Here is a 25687-nt window from a genome sequence, read left to right as displayed (position 1 = left end):
AAGGCTTATATAAGTTTTTATACCTGCAGCTTAATTCACTGCTTCACCTCTAAGGTCCAACCGTGGGCTCAGAAATGGAGAAGACTTCTCATGGCAGACAATAATGCTGCAGCAGTTGCATCAGGACAACAACACCAGAGGACACTTTGTGCATAACATGGCATTAAGGAGAACGTGTTGGTCTTTTAGTAGTCAGACAAAATACACCAACTTGTCAGAGCAGCCATGCCAAAGGTTACAGCTGTAATATTCTTTAAAGAGGTGAGTTATCCTTAAATTGCCCCACACGCAGTTGGCATTGATGAGGATATGAACTCTATAGACTGACACTGTTCTAGACTCTAAACATGTTTTTTTTCTGCTGTAAAGTTGGGCATTTTAACATTCATGTCTATGGGGATTGTCTATAGGTGGCCACTGGAGGAACTGGAATTTTAGTAATGGGGCGTCAAACATAAGGCCCGGGGGCCAGATTTGGGCCAGCAAAGACTCCAATCTGGCTCAATGGATGGCTTCAGAAAATGTGGACATGTTAGACTTTTAACTGTATTTTCACAAGTTTTAGAGCTTTTCCTACAGTTAAAGGCCTCCCTATGGCCATTGATACAACACCAAAACAATTAAGTGATATATTTCTATATTTTACACATTTAGTCCTTCCAATTTAAGTCCAAAGAGTCATGTTGACAGATTGCGTTCATATATTACAGCAGTCTTTCTTTACCACATGGGAAAGTTGCACTTCTTTTTCTTATATACTGACAGAAAGGGACGTTGCACTGGTCCACTTCACATAAGGCCAAAGAGGGCTGTATGTGTAAAACCATGTAAAATGAGTTTGACATAAAGTGCAGGGCAGATAGCTTTTAGACTTCCTGCTCAACATGTAGTCTGTACTGGCTGTAGTATGGGCTGTAGATGAAATTACTTTCAGTAATAACCACACCAAGCTCTTTAATTTCAAACATTTCATTATTTTCTCCACATTAACTTTGAAACAACCTCATAAACCAAAGAGTAAGAAAGAGCATGCTCGGGCATGCAATGATGTCACAACATGATGATGCCACTGGGTGCGAAGTATAAAACATACAGTAGCAGAGAGTTTCTTTTATATCATTCATAAACTCGGGACATTTCAGTATCCACTGAGAGTTAAAAGCTAGCGTTTATTTTACACTGCTCTCCATGTCTCACGTAGCCTTGTGTTGCTGGATAAGAGAGACAAGAGGGAGAAATTCACAAACTGACACCAGATTGAGCAGGCTAAACAAACATGCTGGAAACAAAAATCTCATCCGGTCTCAAAAAAAAAAACAGTTTTCTGGAAATGACACCGTAGAAACCCCATTTTTCCCTTTTCGACTGGTCCAAAAGGGGCGACTGGGAGAGAGAGACAAAACAGTGCATGCCATTTCAGGGTGAAGAGGGAAGGGCTGATTGTGTGGAGGGCCGAAGGATGGGGATCGCTTTTTTTTAATTTTCAAGGTTATTTGTCTCCTCTTAGCCTGCCCGTGTGGGGTGTTTGATCTAGGGTTGGCTTTTAAATCAATTTGAGAACCAAAATGAATAAATACGAGGCACTCAGCATTCTCTCTGTCTTGCAAACTGCAAAAAGTAACAAACTTGAAGAATAATGACACATACACTTATATATTAGAATTAGTGATTATAACATAACAGTCTCAAGGCTGTACAAAGGGGCAAGGCTGATACCTCCTCAGTATGTCAGCAGTTAAATGTGTTTTTTTTTCTTTTGCTTTTTGTTCGGTTTATTATGCACGCAAACGTGTGTTTATGTGGTTCCACTTTACTTGTAATGAATTCAGAAAGTTCCTCTCGGATTAGACCAGGAGGGCTTGGCATGTGTTGGTCGCTGGCATTTGATTTCGCAAATCAAATATGATTTGGTCATACTCTGTGATTTTGGTTGAATGTGAAGTGTCTGACAATCGAGAGGTGACCATCAGGATGAAGTGCGCACAAATGAAGACAGAACAGTGATGTTAAAGGGATAGAAAAATGCACTTTTTAAAATCTCACACAGCCTCATGCAATGGTTGCGTGTTTATGTAGTAGAGGGGAAAAAGAGAAAAGAATAATGACGGAGCCCTTTAAAATGGATCTACTCTTGCAGCATAGTTCTGTAGCGCATAGTGCGAATAGAGACTGATGGATTTGAAGGAAAGGAAAAAGGTTCAAAGGCAAAAGGGGGCTTAGGACTGAGTGTGTTTCTCATGATAACCAGGAACATGGGTTGCTATATTCTTTTCTAGACTGATTTTAAAAAATGGGCAACGCTGCCTGTGCCATCTCCAGTCCACTGATCTGTCAGCGACGGGCATCCGTGCACGTGAGCCCGAAACAACACGCTCGTCTAAAGCTGCATTTTCTTTCTTTCTCGTGACTCTAATTCAACCGCCTTTTATCATGTGGACGTTCTATGGAAGTTATATCGAATGAAAGTCAAAATAAGCATTTGAAAAGAAATGGTGTGTTTGTAGAAACTGAAATGGGCTTCAACAGAGGTGAAAAAGACAGTAGCAACAATAGAAAGGCTCTGCTGTGTCCTTCACTCGGGCTGCGGGCTCCAGTCGAATAGACAGAACGTCCATCTCATTAAGTAATCATATAATATACCGTAGTTATCAATAAGTCTTAGTAGATCATACCTGTATAAGCTTAAATAAAGAAGTGAATGAAAAGAATGGCTACTCCAATATTGAGTAAAATGACCATAACCACCAGAATAGAGCTGGAGCCCTAGGAGACAAGAGAAGAGAGAAAAAAGCAATTAGTCCAGTTACAGCACCAACGATCTCAGTGGAAACACAAACACAGACACTCAGACTCTGGTCAAGATTTAACAATGGACATCTGAGTAACCCACCAGGCTATCAACAAACAGGTTAGAGGTTAGAGTTGGGCTGCACTTTCTGCTCAGGTGCCTTAAAGAGCACAATAACTGGGCAAAATAACGTAACAGATGTGAGTCTCGATTATATTTTCTGCGTCCGTGAGTCTGCTTGGGTCCGAGTGACATAAAGTGACAGCACGTTCTCACTCCCAAAGCGTAACATTTTACACTAGGTGACCAATCGTCAGTATATTATGCCTCGGGAGTGAAAATGAAGGTCCATGTTGTTGCCAGCCCACAGAGGAGTCCGCAGTGACTTAACTTTTTTTTTCCTACATACACTCAAAACACAAGGAGGTTTAGTTACTTATTCTTCAACTAGTTGTGTTTATGGTTTTCCTAACATCTGTTGAAAGTTAACATCCTAAACTATCTTATGTAAGCATGCACTCTGTAAGAGGAAGAAGAAAACCCCGCCCAAAAAAACCTGAAATTTGAAGAATTACAAAAGTAATACCCTAATACCGAAGTGTTTTTGTGAAACTCAAAAAGAATACTTGGTAACTTGATGTTATGCTGATTATTTTAAGGCTTGTTAACAAAGTTAACTATGTACTGATCACCAGACAACTTTGGCCCATCACAGGGCACGCTTAGACCGCACTGGTGCAAACTACATGTAAAATTCATGATTTTTGTAAACACAACTTCCTCATGATAATGCCCACCCCACACGTGTCCACGTCTACCTATGGAATAAGAAGGCAATAACAACGAGTGTGTCATCTAGTGGACACATTACAGACTCTGGCTCCTTGGTGTCATTCTTACAATCGTCCACCATGACTGATGCAGGAAAGTCTTGTACTGAAGACACTGTGTAAAGAATGCATTTATATGGGAACAGAAATGAGGAAATACTTCTAAAACCAGAGCACTTCTGGATTTCGGTTCCATTTTAGACCCTTTGTGGTGATGGACTTTTGAATTGTGTAGTGGGAAAATTTTAGGCTAGACCCAGGAGTTTCTTAGCTAATCTCACAGCTACAGACCTGAGTCAGCTGAAGGTGGTTTACCCCTTTTTGTTTTGGTTTTGAGAGTATTCATATTTTGCCTTCATACAGAATCTTTGTAGTTGTTTTCAGACATTTTTCAGTCTTGAGATCCTTTTGAGTTATTTTTTTTTCATTTCCTTTTGTTGTTTTGTGAATCTGTGAGTATTCAGTTTCACTTTGTGCTCGTTTTGAGTCTTTCCGTAATTGTTTTAGGAATCTTTTGGTTAGTTTATACCTTTTTGTTGAGATGCTGTTTTTTTCGATTGTTGCATTTTTGAATCTCTGCATGCAGTAACACCACATGTTAGCAGTTTTAGGGAAGCTCTTGGATCAGTAATCTGTCCATTGAAAGTTCCTTTGTTCAGTGTAAAAATTGAAAATGTAACATTGTGGAGTTAATTGTGATAGTTTCGTACCTTTGATTCTTATCACAGTGATAGATATTTTCCAACACAGGCGTCTGTGCAGGTTCTCGGTCACCCCGAGTCTTAAGAGCTTGAAAAGCTAGAAAGGAAGTGAAACGTCTCCAAAAAACTTCAGGAAGTCCAATCGTCTTCTTTTTATGCTCTTAATAATTTCAAGACAGACGTTTATCTGCTGTGCTGATGTTTCAGCAGTGACTTTCATATCCCACTGTCGTCTAACACTGAGAAAAATGATTTTTCTTGAGTTGTTTTAAAATTTCCTGTCTAATACATCTTGGCATTTTGTGAACTAAAAGTCTTTTAATCTGAAAAATCATTTGATTTTTATCATTGAGGCACTGTGACTAAAACGTGAAGTTTTGGTAAACACATAGCTCTTCCTTTAAATACACTGAACAAAAATATAAACGCAACACTTTTGTTTTTGCTCCCATTCCCCATGGGATGGACGTAGAGACCTAAAATTCATTCCAGATACACAATATAACCATCCCTCCCAAACAGTGGTCACAAATCAGTCCAAATGTGTGGTAGTGGGCACATCTGCTATATTGAGATAATCCATCCCACCTCACAGGTGTGCCACATCAGGATGCTGATCTGACATCATGAGTAGTGCACAGGTGTACCTCAGACTGCCCACAACAAAAGGCCACCCTGGAATGTGCAGTTTCTTGCGCTATTGGGGGTCTGGGGACCCAGAACCGGTCAGTATCTGGTGTGACCACCATTTGCCTCATGCAGTGCAACACATCGTCGCATGGAGTCTGTCAGATTGTCAATTGTGGCCTGTGGAATGTTGGTCCACTCCACTTCAATGGCTGTGCGAGGTTGTTGGATATTCGTGGGAACTGGTACACGCTGTCGTATACGCCGGTCAAGCACATCCCGAACATGCTCAATGGGTGACATGTCCGGTGAGTATGCTGGCCATGCAAGAACTGGGACATTCTCAGCTGCCATCTGCCCTGAACAATGTGAACCATGATTCATCCGTGAAGCGCACACCTCTCCAACGTGCCAGACGCCATCGAATGTGAGCATTTGCCCACACAAGTCTGTTACGGCGACGAGCTGGAGTCAGGTCAAGACCCCGATGAGGACGACGGGCATGCAGTTGAGCGTCCCTGAGACGGTTTCTGACAGTTTGTGCAGAAATTGTTTGGTTGTGCAAACCAATTGTTCCAGCAGCTGTCTGAGTGGCTGGTCTCAGACGATCTTGGAGGTGAACCTGCTGGATGTGGAGGTCCTGGGCTGGTGTGGTTACACGAGGTCTGCGGTTGTGAGGCCGGTTGGATGTGCTGCCATATTCTCTGAAACGCCTGTGGAGACGGCTTATGGTTGAGAAATGAACATTCAATGCACGGGCGACAGATCTGGTTGACATTCCTGCTGTCAGTATGCCAATTGCACGCTCCCTCATTGCTTGTGGCATCTGTGGCATTTTGCTGTGAGACAAAACTGCACATTCCAGGGTGGCCTTTTGTTGTGGGCAGTCTGAGGTACACCTGTGCACTACTCATGATGTCAGATCAGCATCCTGATGTGGCACACCTGTGAGGTGGGATGGATTATCTCAATATAGCAGATGTGCCCACTACCACACATTTGGACTGATTTGTGACCACTGTTTGGAAGGGATGGTTATATTGTGTATCTGGAATGAATTTTAGGTCTCTACGTCCATCCCATGGGGAATGGGAGCAGTAACAAAGGTGTTGCGTTTATATTTTTGTTCAGTGTATTAACTCTACACTAGTTTTGTTGCATTTAACTGAAATATGTAGGTCTTATCACACAGCTCTTTTTCTTTCTTTTTTTTATCAGTGTGTTGTGGTAACAGCAAACATTATGTTATTATGTGTTAAAAAATGAACTGTTAGCCTGACAGAGCACTGCAGACTCACTGAGTTTGATTTGAGGGTGAATTGCTCTCCTTCCTGCTCCAGAGTGATGGGCTGAGACTTTAGAGGTGGGGAGAGGGTGAGGTCCCTGTGCAGTGGCCACTCCTCCAGCTCTGCCCCCACATTCAGGTTGTCCAGCATCTGTACAGAGTCCATGGATCCTTCTCTGACCGGTCGAAGGCTTCTGGATCGCAGCCTGTTGTTCTTGGGGGCCGGGGACTCTTGTCCCAGCCCCCGAGAAGTCTGCGAGTCCGGACAGTGCAGCCTCATGTCGACTGTATAGTCATTCATCTTCTCCTCGTCCTGCTCTGTGAGGCGCGAGTGGGCGGGGCTCCACCTAAGGGTGCTTTCAGCAGTCCAGCCCCCGGTGTGGCCGTCTAGCCTTTGGTCGATTACAGCGTGCTCGTTAAGCTTGTGGTTGGAGTGGTTGTGCTGCTTTGGATGGTGGTTGGAGTAGACATGCTCTCGAGGATTGTAACAAGAAGAAGAGACGTGGTCCTTGGCATTGTGATTGGACAAGATATATTCTTGGGGCTTGTGATTGGAAGAAGCATGCTCAGAAGTCTTGTGATTGGACATGTTGTGATCCAAGGCCTTGTGATTGGATAAAATGTGCACCTGTGGCTTGTAGTTGGAAGAGACATGCTCGCAGGTTTTGTGATTGGTGGACGAATGATCCCATGTTTTGTGATTGGACGATGAGTAGTCTCTTGACTTGTGATTGGAAGAGGCGTGCTTGGAGAGCTTTTGGTTGGACAAGGAATGCTCCCAGGCTCTGTAGGAGGAAGCGTGGTCCCGGGGCTTGTGATTGGAAATGGATTTCTCCCGTGGCTTGTGGTTGGACAAAGGGGCTTGTTCGTGGCCATTTAGTTGTCCCTCCTGCTCTTCCAGAAGGGAGGGCGTAGTGGAGCGACTGCTACACGCTCGATCCGGATACATGTCGTCGCTCCAATTGTTAGCCCCGCCCCTCGGCAGATCCACCCCCCGCCCTTCTACCAGCACCTGGATCTCAGCCCCGCCCTGATCGTCCACGGCGCTCTGGCGCATGAAGCAAGCATTCCTGGGGCGATGGGTGTGTTTGAGTGGACTGTGGGGAGGTGAGGTGGGTACGCTCAGCACGGGGCTGAGATCAGGTGTTATCACAGGTGGCGTGGTGTCAGGAGTGCACAGCTCCGGACTGTCTGTTCCTGTGGAGATGACCTCATGGTCTTTGTCCTTGGTGCCCTGGTGTTTGGGCCGCTGACATTCGAGCCCTATGAAAACAGGAGAACAGCACCAGTGAGGTGATTTGGCACCCAGAGCAAAGCCTACAGCGCGAGTATGTTTGAGTGTCATCGGCACACAAAAGGAGGAGAAGAGCTGCAAACAAACGGAGCCTCGTGCTGCCAGCTTAGAGAGGATTATGAAAGTGAATATACTTGATTTAATTTGAATTCTTACAGGCTAATCCTTTGTAGTTTATTATGAGATTAAAATGTGTGTAACACTGGGCCTACGCTTAAAAGCAAATTCACACTTACTTTATTAATCTGTAAAGGTTCCAGTAGGCGTACTTTTGCATGTAGATTTTAAGAAAATTAGTGCATTTGAATCCTTTAGCTATGACTCATAATTATCTCAAACAAATTTCTGTGGAAAATCTAAAAAATACAGAGTACTATAGAATCAGTGAAGCTAAGAGAAAAGCCTGAAGGCAAAAAACAAATAGAAAGGTTGTTATACCTTTGTTTTATCTTTATAGGTTAATTATTTTGCCTCCATAAACAAATAGTTTGTTTATGGCTTTAAAATTGAGATAAAATATACCATATACATAATATCTAAGCAGTCAATTTCTACCATTAATTGACTGCATAATTTGCCAAATGACAAATTCATTTACAGCATTTACTACAAAAAACTGCTTTTTTTCTTCTTTCCTTTTGCAATGCTAAAATTGCGTTTTTTATGGTTTCCAGTTCTATAGAGGTCTGTGGAAAAATGTCTTTCTGTCTTGACCTCCGTGAGCACAGGCACACATCTGAGGTCATACTGGTCATATTGAGAAACACTCATTTTGCGGCTTCACAACAGGGCCTCAGAAACCAGTCGTCCATCAGATGGGGGAGGCCACTCATCTAAGCTAAGCTAGTTAGCATTTAGCTCTTATTTATGCATGCTACATATCATATAACTCATTTGTGAAAGCAGGATCATAACAAGAACATGTAAAGTGTGAAATTAGCTTAAGCTAACATCATCTAGCTACCTGTTACTTGCTGCAGACCCTGTTGGTTAGTTTTGGTAAATGGTAAACAGACTGATTCGCACATAGTGCTTTGCTACATTTGTTACATTTAATGTACTGACACTTGTGCACCTACTAACCATTGCCATAGATGTGAAAGGAGGGTGAAAGCTCTTTGGCAGCTATCCGAGCCAGTCGACACTCCTCCGTGGCTTTCTGCGCCACACCTTCTGCAGCCTCTGCCTTCCCACGAGCGTGGCTCATCCTGAACAGAACAGGCAGAAACAGCAAAGTCAAAACGTGTGTGTATTTTAAGATAAATTACTTTGTATCTATGAAGTAATAAAAATGTTCTTCTAAACAATATCCAGGTATTTGTAATATCTAAGTGAAACTTTCATACGAGACTGCAAAAAATATGTTTTATCGAAAAGAATGCATGACTGTCTCTCAAAAAGTTTGCAGTTAAAAAAACGTAGTTTGATTAGCCTTTGAAGGGCTAAATATGTGCTGTGGCTCCCTATGAAACAATATAGACAATATAAAGCACTACCCCACCACACAGGAACAGATAATTGGTTAGTAATGCAAAGCACACCATAGTTTGTAATATACCACTTGTTCTTTTATTCACGTCTCTGGGGAAGGTATTTGACCAGATTTGAATCCCAAATTTGTGAGGTCTAACGCTAGCTCATTTAAAAGAAATCATCCCCCGGTAATCAGGGGACAAAGACAATGATTATTGTACAACACACTGACACTCATCAAAAATGATTTCTCCAAAAAAGCTAGTTTTGTCAAACAAAGGGCGACGATTAGGCTTTGGACCGAGGGTCGTCACCAGTGATGTCTTAGACTTCAGAGGATTTAATGTTGCTTAATCTTGCTGGGTGCGCAGAGGTGTGTCACCAGCTCTATCTAACGAGATACGTTCAAATTATTCCTACGAAGCGGTGACCAGAATACTGGAAGATCTAACCTCGACACAGCAATCTCTGCTTTCTGCTTGGCGATGTCCGCGGCCTTCTCCGCAGCTTCCACAGCTCGGTCCACCTTCTCTCGGATTTTACTGGCCCTCAGGGGGATCAGGTTCTTGCGTTTTCCGCTCACCAGCACATTCTGCTTGTATTTTCCCTCCTCCTTGGTGCCATCGGGGAAGGTGGTGCAGCCATATCCGTGCCTCTTGTTGCCCGCCCATTCGCCTGCATAATGCAGGCCATCTGAGCGCCTGCTCACGCCCCAGCCAGCTCTCTGGTCACTCCTCCACTCTCCAGCATACATCTCAGTGACAGTGGCATCCACAGGAGCGCCCTGTTCACTCTCACTGGTGTTGGAGTGGATGTCAGATGCAGCAGAGCTGACGGTGCTCATGCCGGCCTCGCTGCAGAAGGAGCTCTGCTTGCTGAGCTGACTGGCTAGAGAACTTTTGGACTCAGAGCGCCGAAGCTTCAGGCCACTTAGGATAGACTGCCGAAAGCGGCCTTTTCTCTTCCTCTGCCGTTCGGCCTCACTCGGTGCCACAAGAGCAAACCCACCCCGGCCCACTGGGCTCCCAGCCAGTCCGGCCACCACCCCATCTGTAGGCGTGGTGGCAGTGCCATCCTCCAGCACAGCAGGAGGGCCATGGCTGTGCTCAGAGCGGAGAGAGTTTATAGATGTTCGCAGAGGGAAGAGGATGACAGCTGCCATGCCGTACGGCACACTCTGTCGCACACCATAGCCGTGGCGCATCCCTCCCAGCCACTGGCCTTGGTAGGTTCCTGAAAGACAGACAGACACAGCACGAGTCAGACATAAGAACTGCATTTTATTTGAGTGTCCAAATATCTATGTGTAAATTCATTCATTAGTTAGATCATTAATTGAATTCTCAATGGACCAAACAGGAGAGTAGCATGCATGAGGAATACACTGATGTATGCTAACTGTTATACAGTAATTGCCAAAATGGTCTTTGCATTACTCAGTGGAAGGTCTTTGCAAACTCAAAGTGCTCACTGAGTAGCAAAGTTGGTGTGCAGGGCTAATTTTAGGCACAACAGGATGGATTACTGAGAACTGGTCAGAGGGCTCCCGTCCACTTCTAAATTGTCAAACTGCCAAGTTTTCAGAAGATGTCAAACCCCAAACTTCACATACTCACATAGCACAGGGTTAGGAGTTAAGTTAATTTAAGCAAATTCCCTTCAAATGTAATCAGCCAGTCGCCTCGTGCATCAGCCTCATAGGTAACGTTGTTCTGTGTTTAAGGCCGATTCACATGTGTTAGCACTTGAGGCTAAAAGTGAGGACACGGTATAACACCCAGCTCTGTCTCACAGCTCAGTGTTTAGCATGACCTGAAACCAGTGGATGAAACTATAAAGTCATGTTAAAGGTCAAAGGGAAAGGTAGTTTCCCTCCACTGGGTATTAGAAAGAATGCAGTCGCAGTTTAATTGATTGGGGTTTTTACCCAAGCATTTTGCTAATTTTTGTCAGCAAGTAGTCAGAAATGCAACAGGAAAATGCACAGCTGTCTGTCAGAAATGGCAACTAACATCTTTCATTCTGAAACAGGAAAAGTCCTGGTGACGTGTATGACAACACTGACACTTCTGAGAAATGCCACATATATTTAGTTTCTGTGTTGACTGTTTATGAACGTTTTCAACAAGGTACAAATAAATCTGCCATAAAATTAAAGCTTGACAAAGATGTGTCTGGACTCACTGTGAGCACACCAGAGCTTTGCATACTAATTTGCATCTGTATGTCAGTCTAAAAATGCCATCCCTGCCTCATGTGGATGGAAGTGTAGAAAATATTCCATAATGTGAGGAGGCTGCTCAGCATCCGATCTAATATGTGATGTGTTTGTGCATCTTTGTGTGAAAACTACACGCTGCCAAGAATAAAATCTTTAAAACACAGCAGTGCTAACTTGAAGCAAAGTGAAATGGCATTAAAATAATAGAAACACTTGAAATAAACCATAAATAACACTTGTTTTTTGGCTTCTCCCAGTCTGCAGAAAATACACATATGTACTCTGTAAAAACAGGAAAAGCTGTAGTGGAGGAATCTTTATGCCTGAGCTGTTGAGGATTTGGCAATTTAGGTGGAGGAGGTGAGCAGAAGACAAGCCAGCATATTATGATACAACGAGGGGGTTGCTGTTGCTCTGAAATCAGCCATAAAGGTTTATATATGTCAAGCCTCCTCTCTCACTATGCTCCTCTCTGTCTACACCAAGAACAAAAAATCAGCTCCAGTTGATGTCCAGACCTCCTGGAAGAGGGCAAACTCCTGAGAGCAGCCTCCAACCAAAGCAGGTCTGCTCTAAGGAGAGGTCAGCATCCTCTCCTCAAATCCCTGAGGTGATCAGAGCAAAGGGTGAAGTAAATCTAAAGTTTCATGTTTCTGGGAAGGAAACTTACCAGCGTGTTAGTTTCACTTACAGTAGGACTCATTCCTGATTATAAAGCTGGAGAGGTTTATGTTGCAGTCAGCCTTTTAATAGCTGTCTGTTCTCTGTTGCAGATTGGGTTTAGTAGGTACTGCTCCAGCTGCTTCTGATCACAGCTAAAGTCATCAACCTAGCAAGCCAGCCACAACCAAGACTGCAAGTAGTGAATTTTAAGGATTGAAAATTCTGTGTGTGAAAGAAAAATTAAAGATGGGTCACCTGTTTTCTACACACAGTAGTCCAAAACTGAAAAAAAGAGTCGAGATTCAGTTTTTAGAGTGGCTGATTAATTCAGCCTGACCAATCCTTGAGTGCTTGTCAGTGTCAGTGTGTTTCCTGTCTTATTTTGATAGTCCTTGTGTCATGTGCTTGTGTTTAGTTTTGCTTCCCTTGTCTCTGTGTTGAATTTGTTCCACTTGAGTTTCGCGGCTCTCTCCACTTTCATAATCACCGGTCTGTGTATTTATTGCATCACTTCCCGTTTGTCCTTTGCCGGAACTTCAGTTCACTTTCCTCCACGTGTCTTGTCCTTAGTAGGTTTTCCCAGTCTAGCATATGCCTTCATTGCCTTTTGTCTTTTATTTTCTATCCTTGTCTGATCTTCTATCTTTAATAAACAACCTGCCTTTTGTTAAGATCAAGTTCTGTCTTCAAGTGTCTGCTTTTGGGTCCTCTCTTCAAAAACACTATCTGCACCAACGGCTCATTAACTCTTGGTTTAGAAACTCTATTTAATGTCTGACGTAAACATGCCACGTGGCACACATGAAGTTCATTTCATAAATTCTGGTCATTATTAGAGTTAGAAAGGAGGGTAGGTATCCAGAGTATGCTCATTAGCTGCTGACCTGCCAATCACAAGTTGCTTCGCAGTCACATCTACTCCTTACTCATCACATCTGGCTTCACAACACCAAGACAGCAGTGGTGAAAACGGTCAGCTCAGGGCTTCATAATGAGACGTCGCTAATCAGTCTGTGATGTCTGGTCACATGACTTTGTCCATTTCATTTCTATACGGCCAATCTTGAGTCGATCGTGGCTCAAGAGTTGTAATCGGAAGGTTGCTGGTTTGAGCCCCGGCTTGGACAGTCTCGGTCGTTGTGTCCTTGGGCAAGACACTTCACCCGTTGCCTACTGGTGGTGGTCAGATGTTGCCTACTGGTGGTGGCGCCAGTGTCCGGCAGCCTCGCCTCTGTCAGTGCGCCCCAGGGTGGCTGTGGCTACAATGTAGCTTGCCATCACCAGTGTGTAGATGTGTGTGTGAATGGGTGGATGACTGGTTGTGTAAAGCGCTTTGGGGTCCTTAGGGACTAGAAAAGCGCTATACAAATACAGGCCATTTACCAATAGTCTCTGGGTCTTTCTATCTGTGCTTTTAGCTGGCTGTTTCCATGTCTAGAAAGCTGTTGCTCATTTCCAGAATAGGCCTGTGTCAGTGCCATAGATGTCCCAGTGACAATGAGTGAGTTAGCACCCAATATGGGTACTAACATGCACTTAGAAGCTGCTCTTAGAATAATATCAACCCCCCAATATTGGGTTTGTTCATTCAAACTAGGTGAAATGAAAATGAAAGAAACAAAAATCAATACATAAACAAAACATTGATTTCCACTATTGGCAAAGACAAGGGAGGACCATTAATTTTCCTAAGGGACCACATAAGAAACTGGGACTGCTGAGGAGAGCTCCACCAATAGGCTGAACTCAGTTCTGCTCAATAGATTAGAGGGCAGCATTTTTTAACCTATTTGCTTTTAAAATACAAAAGGTGCTGCTTGCCACTAGGCAAAGCAAACAACTGCTTTGGGCTCCAGATCAGTGGGGACGCTGAGGGATACCACACGCTGTGAATCTAGCCTTAAATGTGTGGAGAGACACATGAGTAACCCAACTACCATGAGCATCACATCATTTCTTTTCCTTTGATGTTAGCAGAGCAGCCCAGTGTCCAGTGTGATAGACTTGCTATGGATAGATATATAGATGAAAAAAGCTAGTAGTTACAGTATTAATGCTTCATAATCAGTTAAGTTGCTGTGCATTGTTACTGAAAAAAACAAACCCAATATGTCTATGTTATTGAATATTTTATAGTACGATTGTTGTGCTTGTTGGTGTCAGATTATTTTCATGTGTTAGTGTGACAAATGTTGAAAAAATAAATAAATTAAAAAAACATTTTCTTTGATTATGAAGCGAGCAAAACGCTGTGCATACACAACAAGTTTACTCAAGTAAACACACCCAGAGAGGAGTTCGGTTATGACCACGACAATTCTCATGTCTTCAAACACCCAAATGCCACACACAGTCTTAAATCTTTATTTTGTTCCAGAGTACATGTGTCCCGCTGCTCTGACGCTGTTTCCGCTCAGCTCTGAGCTCTTCGTGAGGTTTTTAAGGATTTCAGTATCGGAGCTGTCCGCGGTGCTGAAACAGGACAGGACGGCTTTTGCACGAGGCTGCTCGTGGCCTGCTATGGATGCCAAATGCGGCTGTTATGGTTTTTAATGAGCACTTGCTCTGTTGGCAGCTCTGTCAGTAAACCTCTCTCGTGTGTGTCTTATTTGGGGGGCGGGGGTCTTTGATGGAGAAAACCTGCACATTTATTGGGTTGTGGAAAATGTGTCAGCTCGCGCGTGCTATATTCATCTGTCGGTGGTCTCCCACGTGAGCGGAAGAGAGGAGCAGAGCTGTCGCGTGACGCAGTCTTTTTCAGTTAAAATAGGGCGTATGAACCCGTGCAGCCTTCACACTCGCGCAGGGAGTCGGTAAAAAAAACGATCCACCACCTCCCGGTAAACAATCTCCACCTTCAGCCCGCACGCGCACACGCAGTGCTTTTATTCCACCTGCATCGCTCACTGACCTCTCGCTCCATCATCTGGGTGCTCGGAGGCGGGCTACCATCGGTGATCAAACGGCCTACATTACAACCCCCCAAAGTCAGAAATAAAGGGAAATGACAGCGGCAGCGAGCCAATCAGAGCAGGAGAGCCGTGCGAGCTGGTCTCTTGTGACACGTTGACCTGCTGTATCAATGTTTCCATGGAGACTTTCATGGCACTGGGGAGAGGGGTGAAGGTGTGTTTTGATAAGTCTGTGTGTCTAAACAGGAGTCACGACTCAAAATGGCTTAATTTCTAATATTAGAGGTGTCCTGTTTTTAAAGCCTGTTTGTGTTCTCTTAAAATCTCAGAGAAAGACTGCTCAGGAGAGCCTCCACAGCGCGAGCCCGGCAGACAGTCAGCACAATATCTTCTGGTGTCCTCTGTCCTCTTTAGTCCTTTTGCACATTTTTGTACATTATTTTGACATTTTAGGTCTTTCACAGTAATTTTTTAAAATCTCTTGATGAAACATTTTTAAAAGTGCTCACTTTATGGCTCTTGGTTGTCTCTTCATATTCTCTGTTTTTGTGTGGGGGGTTTTTGTAGTCAGCTTGTTTCTCCTTATACTGATTAAATTTTTCTTTGAGGTCAATTTTCACCACTATGTAGTCAATTTATATCTTTTTGTAGCTGCCTTGTATCATTTTGAAGTCAATTTGTGTCTCCTTGTTTTCAAGTTGTGTCTCTGTGGATTTTTGGGGGTTTCGTGTGTCTTTGTCGGTAGGAGTCACTGTTTTACCGATTTTCATTTCCCAGTGGATTTTTTGTTTTGTTTTGATCATTTAGTGTCTCGCTGTGGTCAATTTACTTTGTATATTTCTTTTTGCAGCTCTTTAGCGTCTCTTTGTAATTGTTTCATTTCCCTCTGTAGTGATTTCTCTGTGTCATACAGTTGTGGTCAGAACTTTGTGTCATCATGGGCGTAAATGTCATGGTAACTTTTTCAATGATTTGTTTGAACCATGCTTTCCCCACTTGGAATGAATGCACGTCTTTAATGATCAAAAATTTTAAAAAATGGGTGCACGAATTTGAATTTCTTTTGGGTTTGCTCTAATCTACATAGGTTCAAATAAATACATATACCCCCACTAATAATTGTTTGAATGTCCCTCAGCAAGTTGCACCTCAGTCAGATGCTTTTGATAACCATCAACAAGCTCCTGGCGCAATTCTGACTGGATATTTGACTGCTCTTCTTGGCCGAATTAATAGGGTTCGTTTCAAGTGGTTGGTTTCCTGGCAAGGACCCAGTTTTCAAACATAGTCCGAAAATTTTCAATAGAGTTCAGGTTGGGGCTTTGGGATTCTGAAAGGCTAACCCAGGAACCACCAAGGCTCAAGCCTACCATGAACTGAAACACCAGAGTTCCTGTTCACACTGAAGCCACTTTCATTTGGTCACATTGACAGGAGCCATGTTTGGAGGAGTAAAGGCGAGGCTTTCAAACCTAAGAAAATTGTACCAACTGTCAAGCATGGTGGTGGTAACATCATGCTCCGGGGCAGATAGAACAATAACAGAAAAGGAGAATTACCAAGCAACTTCATCTCAAATCAGCAACTTGGCAGTCAAAACAATTGGGAGTTCCAACAAGACACTGATCACAAACAAACATGAAAACTGGTTTAGGAAGCTTCATGAATGGCCTTCCTACAGGATCAATCTCAGCGAGGACAGTGTTTGAAAGCCAGGTCTGTGCCAGAAAAACAACTAATTTAAATGAATGCTACCGATTTTGCAAAGTACAATTTGCTAAGGGACATTAAACTAAATATTAGTGGAAGTGTATTTGTAACTTTGTGTGGATTGGAGAAATTCCAAAATAACTAAACTTGTGAACCCTAATCTTGTTTTTTTAAGTCATTAAAAATGTGTTTAATCGAGGAAAAAGGAGAGTTTGAAGAAATCATTAAAAGCCACAACTTACCATGAAATTTGAGCCCATGATGAGTGGAAGTAAACTTGTGAGTACAGCTGTACCGTTGCACTGCTTTGCGCTCACACTGTACACTATCAATACTTTACAATTGCACATTATCCTAAATATAGCCTTTTAACACCTAGGCCTCTGCTGTGGTGCCCAGTAGGAGTCTTTAGTAACCTGTCTGTGTTCATAGATGTGAGCCACACGTTATTTATGTGACCTACATTGGAGATGTGATAAAGTGGAGCTAAGCAGATGAAAACGTAAGCAAGCTGCTCCACTTGCAGCTTGAAAATTAGTTTGTGGAACAAGCTGGAATGTTTTATTCAGAGAAGCTAAAGTGGACCAAGCTGCTCTTTAACCTGGTCTGAAAATCTGTGTAGATATAAGCTGCTCTTAGCTTCCTTACCTCCGTCAGAATAGGTTTCAGTGCCATATCCATCCTGCAACCCATTGCTCCATGTCCCCTCATACCGGGCCCCGCTGGCCGTGCTCTCCAGCTGCCCATATCGACCTTTGAACCCCTGCGTCCACTCTCCTCTGTATTCCCAGCGACCCTTGGTCTCCACTCCGATGCCATGCCGCTTGCCCTGTGCCCAGGTGCCCTTATAGCTGTTCCCACTTGGCCACGTGTACACGCCCAGGACCTCGAAGCCGTGACTCCAGGCCCCAGCGTACTCACCCTGACCCTGGGGTCCTGTGCAGACACCTCGGCCATGGGCCTTACCCTGCTCCCACCCCCCGCAGTACGACCCCCCGTCATCAAAGTCAAACCTGCCTCCAGTGGACATGCATGAAACAGGTTTAGGCAAATCCTTAGAACGTCAAGAAAAAGAAAAAAACAAGGGCCTGTTTCACTCAGAAGGAGCAAGGAGGGTGGAGGCCTCGTTTAAATCAGGTAGCATACAGGTTCAGGGCCTCGAACTTCCTCTCCGCTTAGTTTAGTATGTGGAACGCTAGCTGGGTGTTTTAGAAACAGCAGGACAGGGCCCACGGAGCATTGCCTCATGACGGAGAAGCAATCCGAGCCTCAGCGATGGGTCTGGAGTGACGTACACAGCTGCCGTGCATGCTGCTTCCCATGGGCATGCGGGCTCAGAGTGCTTCTCATCCTCCTCCTCCACTTCCTCCTCCACCTTCCTGCTCACCACGCAACCTCACAGGCCCTTCGCCTTGGCCGTGCAGCAGGGCGCTCCAGACAAGCGAGGCCTAGGCTTTTCCAGCAGTCCCGCAGGCCCACAGAGTGGCGGCGGTGGCAGCAAGTGAGCGAGCTTGGCTCAATTACACATTAGAGCATCCTCACGTCCCTGCATCACCAGCTCACAGGGATGGATACAGGACAGGGATACTGATGCACTCATACGCCATGTTTAAAAAAACTGGAGGAGTTGAAGATATTTTTCTATAGCATGGCCTGGATACAGGCAATCCAGGCTAACGCTCAGAGACACACATCCATAGCAATCAAACGGACTCAGCCCTGCACACACGCCTTGGCGGACATAAAGCAGTGTGAATATCTCCCCGGCTCTTCTTCCCCCTTTTCCTCTCCTCTGCTCGGCCGGGATCCAGGCGACTCTCTCCAGTGAAGATGAGGGATGCAAAAATCAGAGGCGGATATTATTCCTGTCCTTTCCCCTTTGTCTTCTCCATGCCAACGCTCACCTAAATCTGGATTGTTGTTGTAATGTCCCGATTCCACCAAGTCATCTGTCCTCTCTTGTTTTTTGCTCTCTCTCTCTCTAAAATCTGCTCATTACAGGACTGTTCCACCCCAGCCAATACCCCTCCCCCACGCACACGCACACACAGCGAACACACACTCCTTCTCGGAGCTCTTAAAGAGACAGAGGGATGGTGCGAATAACTGCATGTGCAGAGTTTGCTGCTCTTTCCCTGTGGGAATACCGCCTGCTTTTCCTAATTATCCAGCCTCATTTCTCTCTCGCTCTCTCCCTGTGACACTCATCCTCCTCCCAGACACCTGGTCAGTCAGCAGTCTGTTTTCCTCGAGGTTTGTGTGCTCCTTAATTGTTGTTGTTGTTTTTTTCATTTTCATCTCAAAAGCAAACCAGTGCAGTGTAGCTTTCACTCGAGTGGACACCACACAGACCCAGAGCGACCTCCTTAAATGCCAACAAGGCCTGAAAATAAGTGTCGCTGTGGTATGAACTGGAAAACCAGACGTCTACATTTGTAGATTAGTTATCCAGTAAATGTATTGTTATTCACTGAATTGATGATATTAGAAAGTTTTGTGTCAGTTTGGGTGAGCAGGAAATGAAGGACTAAGAGATAATCCACAGGAAATAGATTATAAAGGTCTTATGAATTTTACATTTGCTGTATCTTTTATTCATATAAGTTTGGACCGTGACAACAGAACCTCACGTAATGCCAGGTGCGAACAGCCAGAACACATAAAGCTCTCTCCGAGACACAGAAGGAAAAGGTGTGGCACTTTGTGCTGACCCAGATAAATGAAAATATTTATAACTTTATAATACAAAATGAGCAAAATTCTAAATTAAATAGATAAATATATTTTTTAACATCTTAAAAATAACAATAAAATATAGATTCATTAAGTAAATAAACACCAAATATAATTCATTCATTTGTAATGTTCACTTATTCAATTTCTATTTTTTTTTCTAAATTTAAACATGGTTTTTAATGTATTATTTTTTCAAATTTTCTCTATTAATTCTGGGTTTGTTTGTTTTTTACATTTATTCCACATTCCTCAGTGTTAGCCACATATGGTCTTAACTGATCTTAATTGATCCTAAAAAACAACCGTAAACAGACGTCTTTTTTAATGAAATGCAGGTTTTTGCGCTGATTTTGTGCAAAAATCAGAGCTAGAATAGAAAAGAATTTATTGTCATTGTACATGCATAATGAAATTATGGCTAAACCTGTGTTTAATTAATGTAATTCCACAGCAGTTCTTGTTCATTGATTCCCTCTTCTCTGCTCATCAGTGCAGAATTGAACATTTTCTATTTTCACGTCTTCTAAATGACGTCTAATTCCGGTAAAATTGCTCATTGAAGCATACTGATACATGCCAGACCTCCATGATGCTCTTTTCTGCCCGTTAACAAAGAGAATACACAAAGGAATATGGACCCAACTTAAGGTCCAAATGACCTAAATGAGGCAGAAATATAGCTTGAAAGCATCGTGGTAGATGGTTTTCTGAAAGAAAAAAGAAAAGAGAGCAATACTAGATACACGCAGATATTCAGTGTTTCTTCAGTGTTTCAGTGATTCTGATGTGGTCTTATCTGTTAAGGGGTTTGTTTATTTCTTGCTTCTTATACAGTCTTAACCACAGGTGCAGAAGAAATGGTTAGTGTCTGCAAATGTATAAGTTCCAAGGTACAAAGCATATTAGTGGAGAGACTTTACGGACAATTTAGCATACAGTATCTGACAAAAGTGAGTACAGCCCTCACATGTTTTAAATATTTTGATATATTTTTTCATGGGACAACTTAGAGTTATGACACTTTGATACAATGTAAGGTAGTCAGTGTGCAGCTTGTATAACTGTGTCAGGGACCAAGCAGTAAAGCATAAAGGACACAGGTGGTTTTAATTCAAAAAAGGGGTTTTATTGACCCAAAAATATGAAAACATATTTAACAAAGCCAAAACTTAAACAGGCAGACCAATAAAAGAGGTCAACTCAATAGATTAAACTCAAGATAATAATTAACAAAACCTCAAACAAACATATGATAAACTGACCTACTGAAATGACACACAGGGGGACTTAAATACTGGTTTAGCTAAACCAAATGACACACACGGGGGAAAACAAGATGGCTGCCATATAACCAACTAATACAAAACAATTAAACAAACATGAAACACCCCCCAGGCAATGAAGCATGTGGTGCAATCCAATTAGGCTGTCAGTAGTACTTCAGGTCTCCCAGCCCTTTGCCACACAGGAGGAGACACCAACCCCCAGGTAACTCAAACAAAGAAAGATGTATTAATATAACATAAAACAGAACTTTGACCTTGCAAGGTTAATATGTGTGCATGCCATATAAACATTGGAAGGTGTGATGGAAAAATGAATACATTTAATAAAGAAACGATATTGAACAATAAATAGAATATTTTAAAGTAGTGACTGTAAATTAAACTAAAGTGAATCAACGGGTGGTGAGGTGTGGAGCTTACCATGTGTGGCATGCCATCACAAACTGTATAACTAATTTGCTGTCACAGTCATTAATATCTAAACTACTGGCAACAAAAGTGACTACAAATGTCCAAAGTGTCAATATTTTGTGTGGCAACCATTATTTTCCAACACTGCCTTAACTCTGTTGGCCATGGAGTTCACTGGAGATTCACAGGGTGCCACTGGAGTCCTCTCCCACTCCTCCATGATGACATCGTGGAGCTGGTGGATGTTAGAGACCTCGCGCTCCTCTAGCTTCCATTTGAGGATACCCCACAGATGCTCACTAGGGTTTAAATCTGGAGACATGGTTGGCCAGTCACGTACCTTTACCCTCAGTTTATTTAGCAGGGCACTGGTCTTTTTGGAGGTGTGTTTGGGGTTGTTAGCACGTTGGAATACTGTCCTGTGGCCCGGTGTCTGAAGGGAGGGGATCATGTTCTGCTTCAGTATGTCACATGTTGGTATTCATGGATTCTTCAGTTAACTGTAGCTCCCCAGTGCCAGCAGCACTCATGCAGCCCCAAACAATGACATCACCCCACCATGCTTGACTGTAGGCAAGACACACTTGTGTTTGTACTCCTCACCTGGTTGCCACCACACACCCCTGACACCATCTGAACCAGATAGGTTTGTCTTGGTCTCACCAGAACACAGGTGGTCCTTAGTCTGCTTGTCTTCAGCAAACTGTTTCTGGGCTTTCTTGTGGATTATCGTTAGAAGAGGCTTCCTGTGATGCAGTATGGTCACTGACAGGCTGACCTCCACACCTCCAACCTCTGCAGCAATGCTGGCAGCACTCATGCATCTGCTTTCAAAAGACAACCTCTGGATATGACGCTGAACATATGTACTCAACCTCTTTGGTCGACCATGGCGAGGTTTGTTCTGAGAGGAACTTGTCCTGTTGAACTGCTGTATGTGCTTGACCACCGTGCTGCAGCTCCGTTTCAGGGTGTTGGCATCATTCCTACAGGCTCGGCCATCTTTATGTAGAGTAACAGTCTGTTTTTCAGATCCTCAGAGAGTTCTTTGCCATAATGAGCCATGTTAGACTTCCACTGACCAGTATTCAATTCAATGCAATTCAGTGCAATTCAATGCAATTCAATTCAATTCAATTCAATTTTATTTATATAGCGCCAAATCACAGCAAAAGTCGCCTCAAGGCGCTTCATAGACACAGAGAAAAACCCAACAATCATATGACCCCCTATGAGCAAGCACTTTGACGACAGTGGGAAGGAAAAACTCCCTTTTAACAGGAAGAAACCTCCGGCAGAACCAGGCTCAGGGAGGTGCGGGGACATCTGCTGCGACCGGTTGGGGTGAGAGAAGGAAGACAGGATAAAGACATGCTGTGGAAGAGAGACAGAGGTTAATAACAGATATGATTCAATGCAGAGAGGTCTATTAATACATAGTGAGTGAGAAAGGTGACTGGAAAGGAAAAACTCAATGCATCATGGGAATCCCCCGGCAGCCTATGTCTATTGCAGCATAACTAAGGGAGGATTCAGGGTCACCTGGTCCAGCCCTAACTATATGCTTTAGCAAAAAGCAAAGTTTGAAGCCTAATCTTAAAAGTAGAGATTGTGTCTGTCTCCTGAATCCAAACTGGAAGCTGGTTCCACAGAAGAGGTTCCTCACAGCGTTACTGGAGGCCAAGGTAATGCCATCCAGAGTAAGAATCTGGTTAGATACCATATTTCTAAGATTTTCAGGGCCGAGTACAATAACCTCGCCTCTGTCAGTGCGCCCCAGGGCGGCTGTGGCTACAATGTAGCTTGCTATCGCCAGTGTGTGAATGTGTGTGTGAATGGGTGAATGACTGAATGTAGTGTGAAGCGCTTTGGGGTCCTTAGGGACTAGAAAAGCGCTATACAAATGCAGGCCATTTACCATTTACCATTTATCTGAATTAAGAAGCAGAAAGTTAGCGGCCATCCAGGTCTTTATGTCTCTGAGAGAGTGAGAGCAATAACACCAAATCTAACACACCTGTTCCCTATTTGCGCCTGAGACCTTGTAACACTAATGAGTCACATGACCCCAGTGAGGGAAATGGCTAATTCGGCACAATTTGGACATTTTCACTTAGGGCTGTACTCACTTTTGTTGCTAGCAGTTTAAATGTTAATTGCTGTATGTTGAGTTATTTAGAGGTGACAGCAAATCTACACTGTTATACAAGCTGCACACCGACTACTTTACATGGTCTCAAAGTGTCTTATCTTCAGTGTTGTTCCATGAAAAGATATAACAAAACATTTAGATATATATGTAGATATTTGCATATTTTCCAGAGTATCCAGATAGTTTATTAATGTCTCTGTTGATGTATTTTAAGTCAAGTTATATTTTTCTACAATACTATGTTTTTACATGTAATACTATCATTGTGAAATGATTTGCATGTTCTTTCCTGCTAACGCAGTCATTGACTGGTACTATGACCAAATCATTGATAACGAAACGCAGAGAAACAGAAAACCAAACCAAATGGAAATAAGTCAACCTACCAGGCAGAAATTAAAGCACACGATGCTTTCAGTGTGTGATAACTGTTCCCACCAGTTAGTTCCCAAATAACAAAAGTACATAAGGTGATGTTAGCATTCAGATTTGCTGTTGGAGGAACCTGCTGGAAAACCTTCAGCAGGTCCTGACACTCCACAGAGAGAGACCTGTTCTTACCTGCATATGCTCTCTTAATGTTATTATTAGCAGTATCACATAAACATTAAGGTTAATGCTACGTAGCTAAAATTAGCAGCTAACATTAGCAGCTAAGCTTGTAATTAGAGTAATTTGGGTCATTACTCAAAAAAAAGTAATGCATTTTCAAGTTACTTTGTACTTAGTATCCTTTCCTCCGTACCTGGTGCCAAGTAATAGATTATGTTTTGATTGCCCAGTTAAAATAAATCCTTAACATGACTTGGTTTTTTTTATTACACAGCAGAGTTGAACTAAAGCTTTCAGCGTGAGGACGCAGTGTTTTTATCACGGTGTATGTCGGGTTGTTTACAGGTGTGTGCAGCTGTTTTATTTTCAATATTTATTTTTATCAAATCAAATCAAATCAAAATTTATTTATAGAGCACATATTACAACAACAGTGTTGACCATAGTGCTTCACAGTCAGTAAAAGGATGACACAATTAAAAAAACAATAAAACAGGACAACAAACGATAGGTAACAACACAACAAGCTAGAACAGCCAACTAGTTAGAATCAAAAGCCAAAGTAAAAAGATAAGTTTTAAGACGTGATTTGAAAGACTGGATCGACTCGGCAGTACGAATATGAACAGGGAGGTTATTCCAGAGTCTGGGTGCCACGGATGCAAAGGCCCGGTCACCTCTGGACTTCAGTCGAGACCTAGGTTGTGCTAGGAGCCTGTGATTGGACGATCTAAGTGCTCTGTTGGGATTGTATAAGTGGAGTAGTTCAGAAAGATAGCTGGGCGCTAAATTATTCGGAATTTTAAAAGTGAATAAAAGAATTTTCATATCTATGCGATATTTAACAGGGAGCCAGTGTAGTTTGGCTAAAATTGGAGTTATGCATTCATAGATTCTCGTACCTGTTAAAAGACGCGCAGCTGCATTTTGAATTAACTGAAGCCGGTAAAGAGAAGCGTGTTGGAGTGTTTAATCCTACCAAAGAGTGGGATTGTGAGCGGCAGCGCTTTCCAGCTCCACAGTCGATACACTGACGCTTATTTTCTCAAGAGGCTTTATCTTTTACCCGGCTGCCAGTGTAAATATGTTTTTAATGGCTTGTGTGGGTAAATCAGGGCCATCGTGTGTTTTTAATCTTAGGAATTTGCAATATACTTTTAAACCTTACATATGTCTCCTGTTACGGCCTGCAGCATAAGCAGCAGACTGGCACCAGAGTTGTAAGAAACACAGGTTTTATTTTAAATTTCTTAATAAGCTCAAACAGTAGTAACCCAAAGGGCGTAAAAGCGAGCAGTACTCCTCAATGGCAACTTTATGCACCTCAGCAGATGTAGTCAAATTTAACTGTGCTAACAGCAAACTGGTTGGTCGGCTTTGGTCCAGACTGAGATGCTGTTTCTGGGGAACTACTGGACTAAATGTTGGACACCAGATGAAATCCTACTGATTTACGCTCCATCCAGAAAGAATTCACAGCACTAGACTCGTTCCACCTGTTGTCATACAGCCTTACTCTAAAATTATTAAGTTCAAAAGGTTTGCTTGAAATTCTTGCAAATTTATTACAAGAAATATGAAAATATAACATCGAAGAAAAGGACAATAAAGGTCACTGGGACCTTCAATACTGCAGAAATGTTCAGAATGGTGTTTTTATTTTGAATCAAACGTGCAAGAACTTCAAGCAAACGCTTTGCTTCATCATTACAGGGTAACATGTGTGAACTGTGAGGTGAAAAATGAATTTAATCATTTGGAAGAAGGCTGTAAGATAATGTGGAACACGTGAGCATCGCGGATACTTTCTGGGTGCGTTGGCTTTTCTTCTCATGCCTCTGTCAGGCTGCCAGTTTTCCTTTGACTTTCTGAAAACGTAATAATTGAATAAGTATCCTCTATCTATTGGATCATCAGCTCCATGTGTTCAGTGGCTGGTTTATACTGATACCGCCGCACATTACATTCCCAAAAACTAAATAAGACCTTGTCATACAATTATTGCTGTAATATTTATGGGATTGTTGTAATCTTGAGAAAACAAAT

The 25687-nt window shown here is 42.9% G+C and overlaps 1 protein-coding gene across 1 annotated transcript; it reads right to left on the bottom strand.

The window, feature by feature from the left end:
• Positions 1-953: 953 nt before the first annotated feature.
• Positions 954-18524, bottom strand: jph3a (junctophilin 3a). Its single transcript, XM_085461658.1, has 5 exons — positions 17153-18524; positions 9451-10231; positions 8609-8733; positions 6245-7494; positions 954-2763 (listed from the first exon to the last, which is right to left on the bottom strand). Exons 1-5 carry the CDS (start codon positions 17532-17534, stop codon positions 2683-2685), a joined length of 2619 nt encoding a protein of 872 aa, XP_085317784.1. The 5' UTR covers positions 17535-18524; the 3' UTR covers positions 954-2682.
• Between the last annotated feature and the right edge of the window lie 7163 nt (positions 18525-25687).

Source organism: Copadichromis virginalis, linkage group LG1 (genome assembly GCF_057382275.1).
Source record: "Copadichromis virginalis isolate Kocher_CV1m ecotype Utaka linkage group LG1, C_Virginalis_male_GT1.1, whole genome shotgun sequence".
In the NCBI taxonomy this organism is placed as follows: Eukaryota; Metazoa; Chordata; class Actinopteri; order Cichliformes; family Cichlidae; genus Copadichromis; species Copadichromis virginalis.
The sequence above is the reverse complement of the archived record's forward strand: the minus strand, read 5'-3'. Positions and strand labels throughout refer to the sequence as shown.